This window comes from Zonotrichia albicollis, chromosome 28, assembly GCF_047830755.1.
Source record: "Zonotrichia albicollis isolate bZonAlb1 chromosome 28, bZonAlb1.hap1, whole genome shotgun sequence".
Lineage (NCBI taxonomy): Eukaryota > Metazoa > Chordata > Aves > Passeriformes > Passerellidae > Zonotrichia > Zonotrichia albicollis.
In genome coordinates this window covers 1,907,479-1,921,245 of record NC_133846.1, presented here as the reverse complement: position 1 = coordinate 1,921,245, position 13,767 = coordinate 1,907,479, and the positions used below count along the sequence as shown (strand labels likewise).

Genomic DNA, 13,767 nt, shown 5'->3' with positions numbered 1-13,767 from the left:
CTATCTTGAAAATCTGGAGAGGTGTGAAATGGAAATATCCTTCACATTCCCCCTGCTGCACCCCCAAACAGGGGTTTAATTTAAAGGGGTATTGGGAAGGAATTCCTGTCTGTGAGTGTGGTGAAGCCCTGGAATGGAATGCCCAGAGAAGCTGTGGCTGTCCCATCCCTGGAAGTGTCCAAAGCCAGGCTGGACAGGGCTTGGAGCAGCCTGGGATAGTGGAAGGTGTCCCTGCCATAGGGGTGGAACAAGATGAGCTTTAAGGTCCCTGAATTCTGGGATTCCATGATTCTGGAGCCAGGCTGAGAGAGCTGGGAATGCTCAGTCTGGAGAAGAGAAGGCTCCAGGGATGGAGACCTCAGAGCTCCTTCCAGAACCTAAAGGAGCTGCAGGAGAGCTGGAGAGGGACTTTGGACAAGAGCAGGGACAGAGAGAACACAGGGAATGGCTCCCACTGCCAGAGGTTAGATGGGATATTGGGAAGGAATTCTCCCTGTGAGGGTGGGCAGGCCCTGGCACAGGTGCCCAGAGCAGCTGGGGCTGCCCCTGGATCCCTGGCAGTGCCCAAGGCCAGGCTGGACAGGGCTTGGAGCAGCCTGGGAAGGTGTAGAAAGTGTCCCTGCCCATGGAATCAGATGGGATTTAAGTCCCTTCCCCAAGTGTGCACAGAAGTCCCAATGCTTCTCCACAGCCCTGGCTGGAGGCAGGAGCTGGGAGCCACAGATTCATTGCTCACATCAGAGGGAAAGACAAAAAGGAAGTTGCAAAAAGGCAAGTTAAAAAAAAAAAAATGTTTGCAACATTCCACAAAACCCAGGGTAGCTGCAGGGGGGTTTAGTAGAATGTGCTGGGAAAAGCACTGAGCATTTCCACATCAACAGCTTGGACCAGGAGCTACTCAAGTGCTCTTTAAAAAAAAAAATAAAAAGAAGAAAATATGGAAAACACCACCATTCTAGGAGAGATTGTTTGGATTAGTGTTATCCCCCACCTCCTCTCCTCCCATGCCATCTCCAGCCTGCCAGGGCAGTGCTCTGACAGGCTGGAGCTCTGCCTGCACAAGGAAGAAATGCAGGAAACAGCAGGAAGGGGAGTTTGGGAACAACTCTATGCTGACATGTTTGGCTCTCTGCCACAACAGCCTTGCTCTTGATGCTACCTGATTTTCACAAGCAGTTACTTGTCTGCTGCTCTCTTCCTCCATTCCACGTGTCTCAGCCCCAGAATCTGCTGTGGAGCCAGAACTGGTCTGGAATCCCAGCACAAACCTGGATTTCAGCTGGAAAACCAGCAAATGGGGCACAGATTTAACAGCTGCTCACACTGTGCTGTTTGTAGGAGGTAATGAAAGGAACAGGGAAGTGAAATTCCCAAGAGAAGTGACACAAAGCCGGTGTCATCCCACCACAGAAAGGGGTGCAGGACATCCACCCTTGGTGTTTGGGCACTCAAACAGCTCCCCTGGGAATGGTCACAGCCCCAAGGGCAGAGCTGTGACATTGTCACAGAGCTCAGGGAGTGTTTGGACATCCATGGAAAAACATCTCCCCAAACACAGGGTGGGATTTTGGGGTGTCCTGTGCAAGGCCAGGAGTTGCACCTGATGATCCTTGTGTGTCCCTTCCAGCTCAGGATATCTCATGATCTAAGCATGGACAAGGGAATTAACCAGGGAACAGCAGAGGTAAGGCAGGTCAGGAGCCATGTGAGGAGGGAGCAGAAAATCCTGGGAATTCCACAAAGTCCTGTGGAAGAAGCAGCCCTTCAGTGGGGTGAATTTGCCATGAAGAAATCAACCACTGCTGGTGTTTCCCAACCATGGAGCTGCTGAGCTGCAGATGCATCAGAACACCAAGCTGGTTTGGTGCAATTTCCTGTGGTTTTGGGACAGGAAGCTGAATTTTCTGGGGCACTTCTCAGGAAATGCCTGGGTGGCTCATCCTGGGTGTAAAATCCTCATCCCAGGCTGTGCCAGCTCCTCACAGCAGCCAGACCTGGATTTGCAAAAGGGTGGGTGGCAAATACCCAGGAACAGGAAGAACCCTCCAAAATCCCACCTCTGGAGGGCAGCTGGGTCATGCAGGTACCTACAAAAGCAGGGTAACACCCTCTCTTCCCAATCTGCTCCATTTCTCCAGCTGCCTTCATCTTCCTCCTCTTCCAAAGCCCTCCAGACACACACCAAGGTTGCTCCTTCAGCTCCATTCCTGCTCTCTGCCCAGGTCCTTAAGCTTTCCTCCTCTTCTTCCATCTTTCCATTCAATCATTCCTTCCTTTCCCCTCCTCATCAATCTCTTTCCTCCCTTGGAACCTGATTTTCCTCCTTTCCTGCTGCAAAGGCATGCACAAATCCAAGAAAATTCCCATCAGCCTTGATCCAAACCCCTGCCAAGATGCTGCAAATTAAGAAGGGTTCTGCCTTATTTTCAAGCTCAAATATGCTGTGAACAGAAAAGCCCTGCAGGCAGTGAGCTGTGGTACAGCTAAAACTTCCCCACAAAGCTCTTCCCAACTCATTTTTCCAAGTCTTTTTTTTTCCAAGTTTAAATTAAAACTCATTTATTTTCCAAGCTTAAACTGAGATGAATTTTCAGCTGTAAATCACCTTTCAGAGTGTCAAATATTTGTTGCAGAAAGACCAAGAATGTGAGTTTAAAAAAAAAGAGGAAAAACCAACAACTGTTTTGCTCATCAAAGGAACAGTTTCCCCTTCCTGCACCAACCTGCCCTTGGAAAAAGATGAGGCATTTCATCAAAAATTCCATTAGCAGCCTGTTTATCTACTTGGAACCTTCCAGTTGTTCAGCAGCTGTGCTGATTTTAGGAGCAGGACAAGAAGATTTTAGAATTAGAACAGTGCTGCCTGTGAGGTGCCAGGCACAGGGACAGGAGGAAAGGGAAAGCTGCAAGGAGAAAACTGAGAATATTGACCTGCCAGGTGAGGGGATCCCATTTTGGAAACAGCTGAATGTCAGGAAAGTGGCAGTTTAAAATGTAAGTGTTGCTCTCCTTTGCAGGGACAATGGAGGTGACACAGCCAAGCACTTGCCACTTCAACAGAATCCCAGAATCACTGAGCTGGGAAAAGACCTCCAGGATCCAACCCCAGAGCAGAACAGAGCACTGGGTGCCACATCCAGCTGGGCCATGAACACCTCCAGGGATGGGAACTCCAAACCTCACCTGGCAGCGCCTGCCAAGGCCTGGCCACGAAGAAATTCCTCCTGATGTCCAACCTGAACCTCCTCTGGCACAGCCTGAGGCTGTTTCCCCTCACCCTGTCCCTGTTCCTGTAGCACAGCCTGACCCCCCTGGCTGTCCCCTCCTGTCAGGAGCTGTGCAGAGCCACAAGGTCCCCACTGAGCCTCCTTTGCTCCAGGCTGAGCCCCTTCCCAGCTCCCTCAGCCCCTCCTGGTGCTGCAGCCCCTTCCCTGGACACGTTCCAGCCCCTCAATGTCCTTCTTGTCATCAGAAACCTAAAATTTACCCCAGATTGGAGGTGAGGCCTCAGCAATGCCAAGAGCAGAGGGACAATCACTGCCCTGGGCCTGCTGGACACACTGTGCCTGACCCAAGCCAGGCACCACTGGCTCTTGGCCCTCTGGGCACACCTGGGCTCATGTTCACCTTTGCACGAGATGCCAAGTTTCTTCCATTAAACCAGCAAATTCAAAAATCACATTTTTCAAAATCAGATTAAATCCCTTGCTGTAAGGGTGGGGAGGCCCTGGCCCAAGCTGCCCAGAGGAGCTGTGGCTGCCCTATCCCTGGGTGTGTTTAGGGTCAGATGAGATGGGGCTTGGAGCAGCCTGGGACAGGGGAAGGTGTCCAGGCCCATGGCAGGGGGTGGGATGAGACCTCAAAGGTCCTTTTTAACCCAAACCACTCCAGGATTAAATTCACCATGCTGAGCTTTTCCCTAAGACTTGTGGGATGTTACTGGGATGTTACTGGGATGGTTATCAGGATGACACCTCAAAGGACCCTTCCAACCCAAACCACTCCAGGATTAAATCCACCAAGGCACAAAATAAGGAATGTAGGGTTTTCCCCAATGCTCCATAGGGAGAAGACAAACAGCCCTCCATCCCCAGTGTCACCCAGTGCAGACAGGACCTTCCCACCCAGTCCCACCCTGCTCCAGCCACACTGGCCCCTCCTGGACCACTGAGGGAGCTGGGAAGAGCCCAGGAGCTGGTGCTGGGTCCTTACTAGGATGCAGAATCGTTGAGCTGGTATTCCCTGGATCTGCTGAAGCAGGCCTGCACCCCAGGGTCTCTCCAGAGGCGTTTGATGACTCCAGCCAGCTCTGCTGTCATCATCCCCTCCTCAGCGCTGCCAGCCAGCACAAACAGCTGCCGGGCATCGTCCTGCACGACAGGAACACATCCTGAGACATGCACCCACACCTTCAGCAACAGCAACACCTCTCACTCATTAATCACTGCTCTCATTAATCACAGCCCAGTCCATCCAGATTTCTCCCAAAAGTCAGAGTTGTTTACCTCGTGCAGCCAGAGAGGGAATTTTTGGGGGGGAAGCTGCAGGCTGGGGGGTGAGATGCTCTGATCAGGGATGGTCACAGCACTTCCATCCCCACCACAACCATGGGATTTCAGTCATCTGGTGCCATGTTTCAAGAAAGGTGGGAATGCTGATGTTTTACTTGGAAAACCTCTGTTGGTGTGGCACAGTACCAGGAAAAGGGAAAAAAGCGAGTTCTGAGAGACGATGGGACCAAAGCTTTGAGGATTTGCATTTTTCTGCCAGAGCTGTCAGAAGTGAGGGAGACTGATTCCTTAATAAAACATTTCACCAGAAGATGGGATGGACTGATTGGGATCTGAGCATGAAAAATCCCCCTCAGAAGCCAGAGCAGGATCATGGCTTGATCTTGTCCAGGTTATCCAGTGGATTTGGACAGGGAACCCCACGCTGCCCTACAGGTCCCTCTGCTTTTCTTCCTACTCTGATCAGACCTGTCAGGTCCTTCTAGGACCTGTGAGAGACCTTCCACTACCCCAGCATTCTCCTCCTAACAGCAGTTCCTCCCCCCCGAGCCCCAAACCCTGCATGTGCCAAGCTCAGGGTGCTGATCCCAAATCCACCTTATCAGATGTTAACAGCTCAATGCAGAGGGACCCCATTTCTCCATCTCTGGAGGTCACTCAATGCATTTGGCCTTTTCCTGGGAAAGCATGGCAAGGTTTTTGTCCTCAGAGATGGTGAAAATTCATGGCATTCAGCTCTTGTGAAGCCACCTCAGCATGGGCAGGTAATGAGAAAGGACCTGGATTCAGCAGCTTCCCTGCTCCAGCTCCAAGATCCCAACTCAGCTTCAAAAAAAGAGGGAAGAGAACTCCAGGAAGATTTGAAGCAGCAGCTGAACAACAGCCTGGGTGAACATGTGAGTGAAGATGTGCCCTTTGGCCAGGACTTGGAATCATAAATCCAAAATAAATACCATAAATTCAAACTATCTGGGGCTGGATCAACTGCAGCACGAGGCAGAACAGTCACAGTGCATCCCTGTGCTGACACAATTCCTTTCTCCTGCACTTTTCCAGGAATCCCTAGCTCCCCTTCTGTGCCTTTCCCACCACCACAAGCATCAAGGCTTCCTGACTTCAGCTCAAAGTGCTGGACATGAATGCAAGAAACAGGCCAGGGAATGAGCAGAGCTAGAGAGGAGGGGAAAAGCAGGGCCTCAAACCTCCCAAAACTTCAAACTCAAAATTCCCAAAAATTCAAATAATTTAGAGAAAGATTTGGGAATTTTTTTGATCATTCAAACTACTAAAGGTTTTTACCCAGCATCTCAGTAAAATACTGATGTTTTGTACTGACAACACACTGAAGTTATGACAGATTTTTTCTACTTTATCTTGAAAAAAAACATTCTGGCCCAGGCTGAAATTCCAGGATTCATTAACAAGTTCAGGCTAAAGGAAATAAATGCAATACTCACAGCTCTGGCAACTTCCCCAAAGTCTATCTTTAGCCTCCCCATGGCTCTGATGATGGCAATGATGGATTGGATGGTGTTGCTGTACACAACCACTTTATACTGTTTGCATTCCTCCTCTGAGTAGCCATCCTCATGGATAATCCTGGAAGGAAACCAGTTTATTATTCCCAAGCCAAACCAGAAGGGCACCACATATTTTTTACCCACAAAAACAAAAGGTTGCTGTCTGCACTCACTTACTTCATCTGCTTCACAATGGTGCTTTTGCCAGACTCTCCAGCACCTGAAAAGCACAAAAACCATCCAGTTAACCACATGAAACTGAAAGGAAAAGCAGGATGTGCTTTTTCCAGTTCCCACAGAGAAGTTGATGGGGTCTGGAGTTGGATATTCCTTGTGCATTGCTACTGGTAGTAGAATTCCAGACTGGCAGATCCTTCCCGGATTTTATTCACAGATGCCAACAGTCACCATGAGTTCATTGGCTAAAAAACCCTGAAATTTCTCAATTTCCAGAGATCAGCAAGGGCAGCCAACTGGGAGGCAGGTCTGGGATGAGGATTTCTCCAACAGAGCAGCTCCCATCCCTCACTCCAGGCCAAGACAGCCCAAGTGCATCAGCACCACCATGGCTGAGCTGGGCAGGAAAGGCCTTGAACAGCCAGGGGGGAAGTGACCCTGGAATGGGGTGAAATCCCAGAGCTGCAGGCACATCTGCACCCCAACAGCCTTCCTTTGGTCAAAACCACCTGGCTAAAAAACATCTGCAGGGCTGGGGGAGGCAGTTATCCCTGGGGGGGTTTAGTTAACCCTGAGGGTGGGGTCAGTTATCCCTGGGGATGGGTCAGTTATCCCCAGACAGGGGTCAGTTATCCCTGAGGGTGGGGCAGTTATCCCTGGTGGGGTCAGTTATCTCTGGGGGTGGGTCAGTTATCCCTAAAGGGGGGTCAGTTATCCCTGGGGGGGTTTAGTTAACCCTGAGGGTGGGGTCAGTTATCCCTGGGGATGGGTCAGTTATCCCCAGACAGGGGTCAGTTATCCCTGGGGATGGGTCAGTTATCCCTGGGGGTGGGTCAGTTATCCCTGGGGGTGGGTCAGTTATCCCCAGACAGGGGTCAGTTATCCCTGGGGGTGGGTCAGTTATCCCCAGACAGGGGTCAGTTATCCCTGGTGGGGTCAGTTATCCCTGGGAGTGGGTCAGTTATCCCTGGGGGTGGGTCAGTTATCCCCAGACAGGGGTCAGTTATCCCCGAGGGTGGGGTCAGTTATCCCTAAAGAGGGGTCAGTTATCCCTGGGGATGGGTCAGTTATCCCTGGTGGGGTCAGTTATCCCTGGGAGTGGGTCAGTTATCTCTGAGGATGGGTCAGTTATCCCTGGGGATGGGTCAGTTATCCCTGAGGGTGGCCAGTTACCTCTGGGGGTGGGTCAGTTATCCCTAAAGAGGGGTCAGTTATCCCTGGGGGGGTTTAGTTAACCCTGGGGATGGGTCAGTTATCCCTGGGGATGGGTCAGTTATCCCTGAGGGTGGGTCAGTTATCCCTGGTGGGGCCAGTTATCCCTGAGGGTGGGTCAGTTATCCCTGAGGGTGGGTCAGTTATCCCTGAGGGTGGGTCAGTTATCCCCAGACAGGGGTCAGTTAACCCTTGAAGAAGGGCCAGTTATCCTGGGGAGGTAAATTACCCCTTGAATCAGGGTCAGTTACTCCTGATTGCAAAACTCAGCAAGTTCCCTGCTTTTCCTGTTGTTTTGCCTCACAGCACTCCCAAACCAAGTCCCTCAGGGCAGTGGGCACAGGGATGGCAAACATCAGTTCTCCTGGTTTGTGGAGCTTAGCCCACACGTCTGTCCCAGCCAGGAGGTGCCAAAGGCAGGCACAGAGCTCCTGAAGTCAGCAGAACTGCAGGATTTCACCTCTGTGGCAGCAGGAGCTCAGCTCAGCTGGCTCTGCCACTGCCTCAGGGCTCCTTGGCCTCCAGACTCCCCCAGCTGCAGGCAAGGAATGATGCTGGACCTGCTTGGATTTGGACAGATGACTCAGGTGAGCCTGGATGGAATAAATCACCCACAGAATGCCAGGATGGTTTGGGTTGGAAGGGTCTCCTTAAATCTCACCTCCTGCTACAGAGAGGGACACCTGCACTGTCCCAGTCTGCTCCAAGCCCCATCCAGCCTGGCCTTGGATGCATCCAGGGATGGAGCAGCCCCAGCTGCTCTGGGCAAACTGGGCCAGGGCCTCCCACCCCCACAGGGAACAATTCCTTCCCAATATCCCATCCAACCCTGCCCCTTGGCAGTGGGAAGCCATTCCCTGGGTCTGTCACTCCAGGCCTTTGTCCAAAGCTCCTCTCCAGCTCTCCTGAAGCCCCTTTAGATCTCAGGTCTCCCTCACCCTTCCCTTCTCCAGGGTGAACATCCCCAGCTCTCCCAGAGCAGCTCAGTGTTTGTGGTCAGGTGTGAAAACATGAACACTCTGTGGACTCAGCACTCCAACCCTGGGAGGACACAAATCCTTATTTTTATTTCCCATGCCCACCCTCCACATTCCCAGCATTCAAGTGCTGGGATTTCAAATCTCTGGTGACCCCAAAGAGCCCCAAATCCAGACTGAGAAGGGACTTCTGCCATGACCTGTCTGCTTTTGCCTTCTCAGCATCATTTACTGCTGTTTCCTCCTTAGATTACCCCAAAATAATCTCCTGCCACAGCCAAGCTGTTCTAGCTGTCAGCAACCCCATCAGATCCAACTCTGATAATGCAGCACTGATTCCAGCCAGATTCATTTAACCCCTCTCAACCCCAAACACTGCCTGGGAGAGCAGGAATTCCCCTCTCCAAGGTTACTCACACCTTACTTCAGAGGGGAAAGTGGGAACCCACATCCTCTGAGCTGTCTCCTCACCAACACACCACCCCAGACTGGCTCCTCAGCCAGGGCCAAGCACTGAGCTGTTATTCCTAAAGAAGTTTCTCCTGTTGGTCCAGGTTCTCTCTCTCTCTCAAGCAAGAGCCACCCAGACAAGGCACCTCATTTCCACTCACTGAAAACACCTCCCCTGCAGCTCTGCAATGGAGGCTGCAGCTCCTGCTGGATGGCCCAGGAGATGGGCAGTGCCAGGGGAAAAGGGATTAACACTGCCCATGTCTAGGCTGGCACAGGGGAACAGCTCCCTGCTGACCAAAGCAGGGTTAGATGGGATATTGGGAAGGAATTGCTAGAGGTTGCTGAGACCCTGGAACAGCTTTCCCAGAGAAGCTGTGGCTCCCTCATCCCTGGAAACAACCAGGTTCATTGGAAGGTGTCTCTGCCCATGGCAGGGGGTGAGATGAGCTTGAAGGTCCCTTCCCACCCAAACAACCCTGGGTTCCACGATTCTGGAGCCAGGCTGGCAGAGCTGCTGGTGTCCAGCCTGGAGAAGGCTCTGGGGAGACCTCAGAGCCCTTTCTGTGCCTAAAGGGGCTCCAGGAGAGCTGAAAGGGACTTTGGACAAGAGCCTGGAAGGACAGGATGAGGAAGGATGGCTCCCACTGCCAGAGAGCAGGGATGGATGGGATATTGGGAAAGGATTGTTTCCTGTGAGGGGGGGCAGGCCCTGGCACAGGTGCCCAGAGCAGCTGTGGCTGCCCCTGGATCCCTGGCAGTGCCCAAGGCCAGGCTGGACAGGGCTTGGAGCAGCCTGGGCTGGTGGAAGTTGTCCCTGCCATGGCAGGGGGAGATGGAATGCAGGGCCTGGAAGGTTCTCTCACTCCCCTCCAGCCAATCATTCCCGTTTTACTCTTCCTTTCTGGATCTAATTTCAACCTCTCTAGGTTTCACTCCTGTCCTTTGATGTTCTCTAAACACTTGCAGATGTTCACACCAGACAAAGCTGCTATTCCCCTTTTCCCAACCCACTGGAAAGGGCTTGCCTGAAGGGATCCATATTGGACCAACTCAGGAGCTTTTATCCTGCACCCTTCATTCCCACCTCTGGGGACTTCCATGTGCTCTTTGTACCCAGTGTGGCTGAATCCTTCAGAAGGGGAATAACAAATGAGAATTTGAATGTTACTACAACACTGCTGCAGCCTACAGCAAAGTGATGCTCCACACTAGAAATTCACATCAAGAGTGGACAGAGTTACACTGGAACTCTTACAGATTCCTTAGGCAAAGCCTTCAACTCTGGGACCTTGGGCAGGGACTAGATGGGGAGCCAGGAAGACCTCAAAGATCAGGAGATGTGAGAGTGGATTCAAACCCATGGAAATCAGGGTGTTGATGGGACATTTCAGCCTTTCTAAGGAGCAGCAAACCTTTCTCCTCTGCATCCATGAGCACAGCCAGGCAGGGATCACACTCTGCCACAAGAAACCAGGACTGAGCTCAGTGTGAATGTTGTAACCCCATGGAAAAACTGCTTCAGAAGCTTTAACTTCCCTTTTCCCAAAATATCAGTGAGGAACCTCTTCATCCCACCCTGGACACAAAGAGCAGCTCATCTGTCACAGGGACTGTCCCATCCATGGACACACTGGGCAGGAATTCCACAATGTCCCTGTCCCCAGTGCATCCTTCCCAAGTGTCCAACCATTCCCTCGGGAAAGCAGCTGGAGCCAGGAGGCAGCACAGCTTCTGAAACCCCCCCAGCTCACCCAGCAACGCCAGACTGCGCTTGTGACAGCCCAGTAACACCCCAGTAACATCCCAGTAACATCCCAGTAACATCCCAGTAACCTCCCAGTAACATCCCAGTAACATCCCAGTAACACCCCAGTAACACCCCAGTAACACCCCAATAACCTCCCAGTAACATCCCAGTAACATCCCAAACCACCCCAGTAACATCCAGACCATCCCAGTAACATCCCAATAACTTCTCAGTAACGTCCCAAACCGTCCCAGTAACGTCCCAGTAACGTCCCAGTAACATCCCAATAACTTCCCAGTAACATCCCAAACCACCCCAGTAACATCCAGACCATCCCAGTAACATCCCAATAACTTCCCAGTAACGTCCCAAACAGTCCCAGTAACGTCCCAGTAGCATCCCAGTAGCATCCCAGTAACATCCCAGTAGCATCCCAGTAACATCCCAAACCACCCCAGTAACATCCCAGTAACCATCCCAGTAACCATCCCAGTAACATCCCAATAACATCCCAATAACATCCCAGTAACATCCAGACCGTCCCAGTAACGTCCCAAACCGTCCCAGTAATGTCCCAATAACTTCCCAGTAACGTCCCAAACCACCCCAGTAACGTCCCAATAACGTCCCAATAACATCCCAAACCACCCCAGTAACGTCCCAAACCGTCCCAGTAACGTCCCAAACCGTCCCAGTAACGTCCCAGTAACATCCCAGTAACCTTCCAGTAACATCCCAGTAACCTCCCAGTAACCTCCCAGTAACCTCCCAGTAACCTCCCAGTAACCTCCCAGTAACCTCCCAATAACTTCCCAGTAACGTCCCAGTAACTTCCCAGTAACGTCCCAGTAACCTCCCAGTAACCTCCCAGTAACCTCCCAATAACCTCCCAATAACTTCCCAGTAACGTCCCAGTAACCTCCCAATAACTTCCCAGTAACGTCCCAGTAACGTCCCAAACCGTCCCAGTAACGTCCCAGTAACATCCCAGTAACCATCCCAGTAACCATCCCAATAACATCCCAAACCACCCCAGTAACATCCAGACCATCCCAGTAACGTCCCAAACCACCCCAGTAACGTCCCAATAACTTCCCAGTAACGTCCCAAACCATCCCAGTAACATCCCAAACCACCCCAGTAGCATCCCAAACCGTCCCAGTAACCATCCCAGTAACGTCCCAGTAACGTCCCAGTAACATCCCAGTAACATCCCAGTAACATCCCAGTAACATCCCAGTAACATCCCAGTAACGTCCCACAAGTTCTTAGGGCAAAGCTCAGCATGTAAGTGCTGGAATTCCCTCTCCAAGGGTGGCAATCCCTGTACATGCTCCCACAGGCAGATCCCCTCTCCCTCCTGAGCAGGAGCAAACTGCAGCAGCTTTCCAGCTGTACCAGAGCTGGCCCTGGGAAAGCAAAGGATGCACAGGGAGGAAATGATCATCCAACCATTTCCAGAGGATTTCCTAGAGCAGCACATGGCAAAAAACTTGGCATGGCCATGTGCTGGAAATTACAAAAAAAGAGAGCAACAAAAAAACACAGCTTGGGCTGGGAATTCCAAGAGAGGAATTCCACACAATCCTAAATTTTTGCTTTAGAAATTCTCCAAGGAGGTAGGTCAGACTCCCTACACCTTCCAGACACAAGCATCCAGTTTCCTGCTCCAGAAGGTCCTAAAAATTCTATTTTCAGTGGTATTTTTCCCTGAAGTTGTATCAAAACTGCATTAAACTGTACTTCAGGAAAGGAATTCCACACACATAATTAAGGGGAAAAGCCCTGGAACATCTGCAAGTTTCTGAAGAGAAACCAGGTCACTGCTGAAACAAATCCTTCCAGGGAGGGAAGAGGGATGCACCGGAAAATCCATTAAAGTACAAATGAGGAAGATAAAACTGCAGGGCCTGGCACAGGCATGTGCCTTGGAGCTCCAGCAGCAGCTCAGGGACTCTGCAGGGATTTGGCAGGAACTCCACCAGCCCACTCCTGCAGTGCTGCAGCCCTTGGGAGCTCCCAGACCCAGGGCTGTTTCACAGGAATAACCCCAGGAGTTCACCTGAAGCTCCAGGGCTGAGTTGCAGACCTGGGACTGTGGCTGGATCCTCCACATGAGGAGCAGGCTGGGAGCAATGCTGGATCATCTGGCCGTGGTTCCCAAATCCCAAACAGAACCAGCTCCCCTCAGACAGGCCCAAACAACACCTCAACCAAGCTGGGAGGAGTCCAGGCCCAAAAATATCCAATGGCTTGAGAGCCACTGGAAGTGTGGAGCAGGAGCTGCTCAAATCACCCTAAATCCCAAAGGGTATCTCCCTGATAAACACATTTTCTTTATTTAACACTCATCCCACCCCACAAGGAACATGGACACCTCTCCTCACCCACCAAGACCCTCCTTAGCTTTCCTGGATTGTGTTCCATGAGGAATATCTCCCCAACAGCCTCCAGCACCCCATGGGCCTGTGCAGCCCCAGCTGGAAAAAGCTGAAGTCTCAAATCCTCATCCTCTTCCCCACTTCCCTCCTTCCAACCTCACTGTGTGGAATGCAGATCCCAACATCCTGACCTTCCTAACACTGCCATCCCTGCTAACACAGATCCCATATTCCCTGCTTGAGGTTTTTTATTTCAGTGGACACTCAGAAAACTCTGGGATATCACAGAATCACAAACAGCAAGAGAACTGCACTGGGAATCAGGAGAAAGGAAAAACACCAGAGAAAGGAGCAGCAGTGTTGTACCACCAGGCTTGTAAAAAGCAGCTATTGTTGGAAAAGTCAACAGGAACCAGGAGAGATTAGGCTGACACTCCCAGTTCCACAAGAATGATGGGAAAAACAATATATACAAATAAAACAGGCACAAGGGCTGGCCACAGCCTCACTGCAGAGGGAACAGCAGGACTGGCACAGGATAAACCCATGGAGGCTGGCACTGCCTGCAGAGGAGAAAAAAGTGAAGGCTTGGGTGAGGAATGGGATATTGGAAACAGGAGCAGCACCAACCCTGGGGTCACACAGTGAAATTCCAGCACTGCTGGGCCTGCTGGAGCACAGGGGCTGAAGCTGATGAGGCTTCTCCCACCAGAAGGTACCTGGGGCATGCACAGGAAGAGCAGCAGCCCTGATGGAAGATCCAGAATCACAGAAGGAATCCTGGAATGG

The 13,767-nt window shown here is 51.5% G+C and overlaps 1 protein-coding gene across 1 annotated transcript in view; it reads right to left on the bottom strand.

Annotated features, from left to right (window-relative positions):
• The window catches only part of GNAI3 (G protein subunit alpha i3), a 32,608-nt gene that overhangs the window by 9,869 nt on the left and 8,972 nt on the right, over positions 1-13,767 (bottom strand). The window contains exons 2-4 of the mRNA XM_074528382.1: positions 6,209-6,251; positions 5,969-6,110; positions 4,213-4,370 (exon numbers count right to left, since the gene is read on the bottom strand). Of these exons, the coding sequence (XP_074384483.1) occupies positions 4,213-4,370; positions 5,969-6,110; positions 6,209-6,251 (343 nt within the window). The remainder of the gene's footprint in view (positions 1-4,212; positions 4,371-5,968; positions 6,111-6,208; positions 6,252-13,767) is intronic.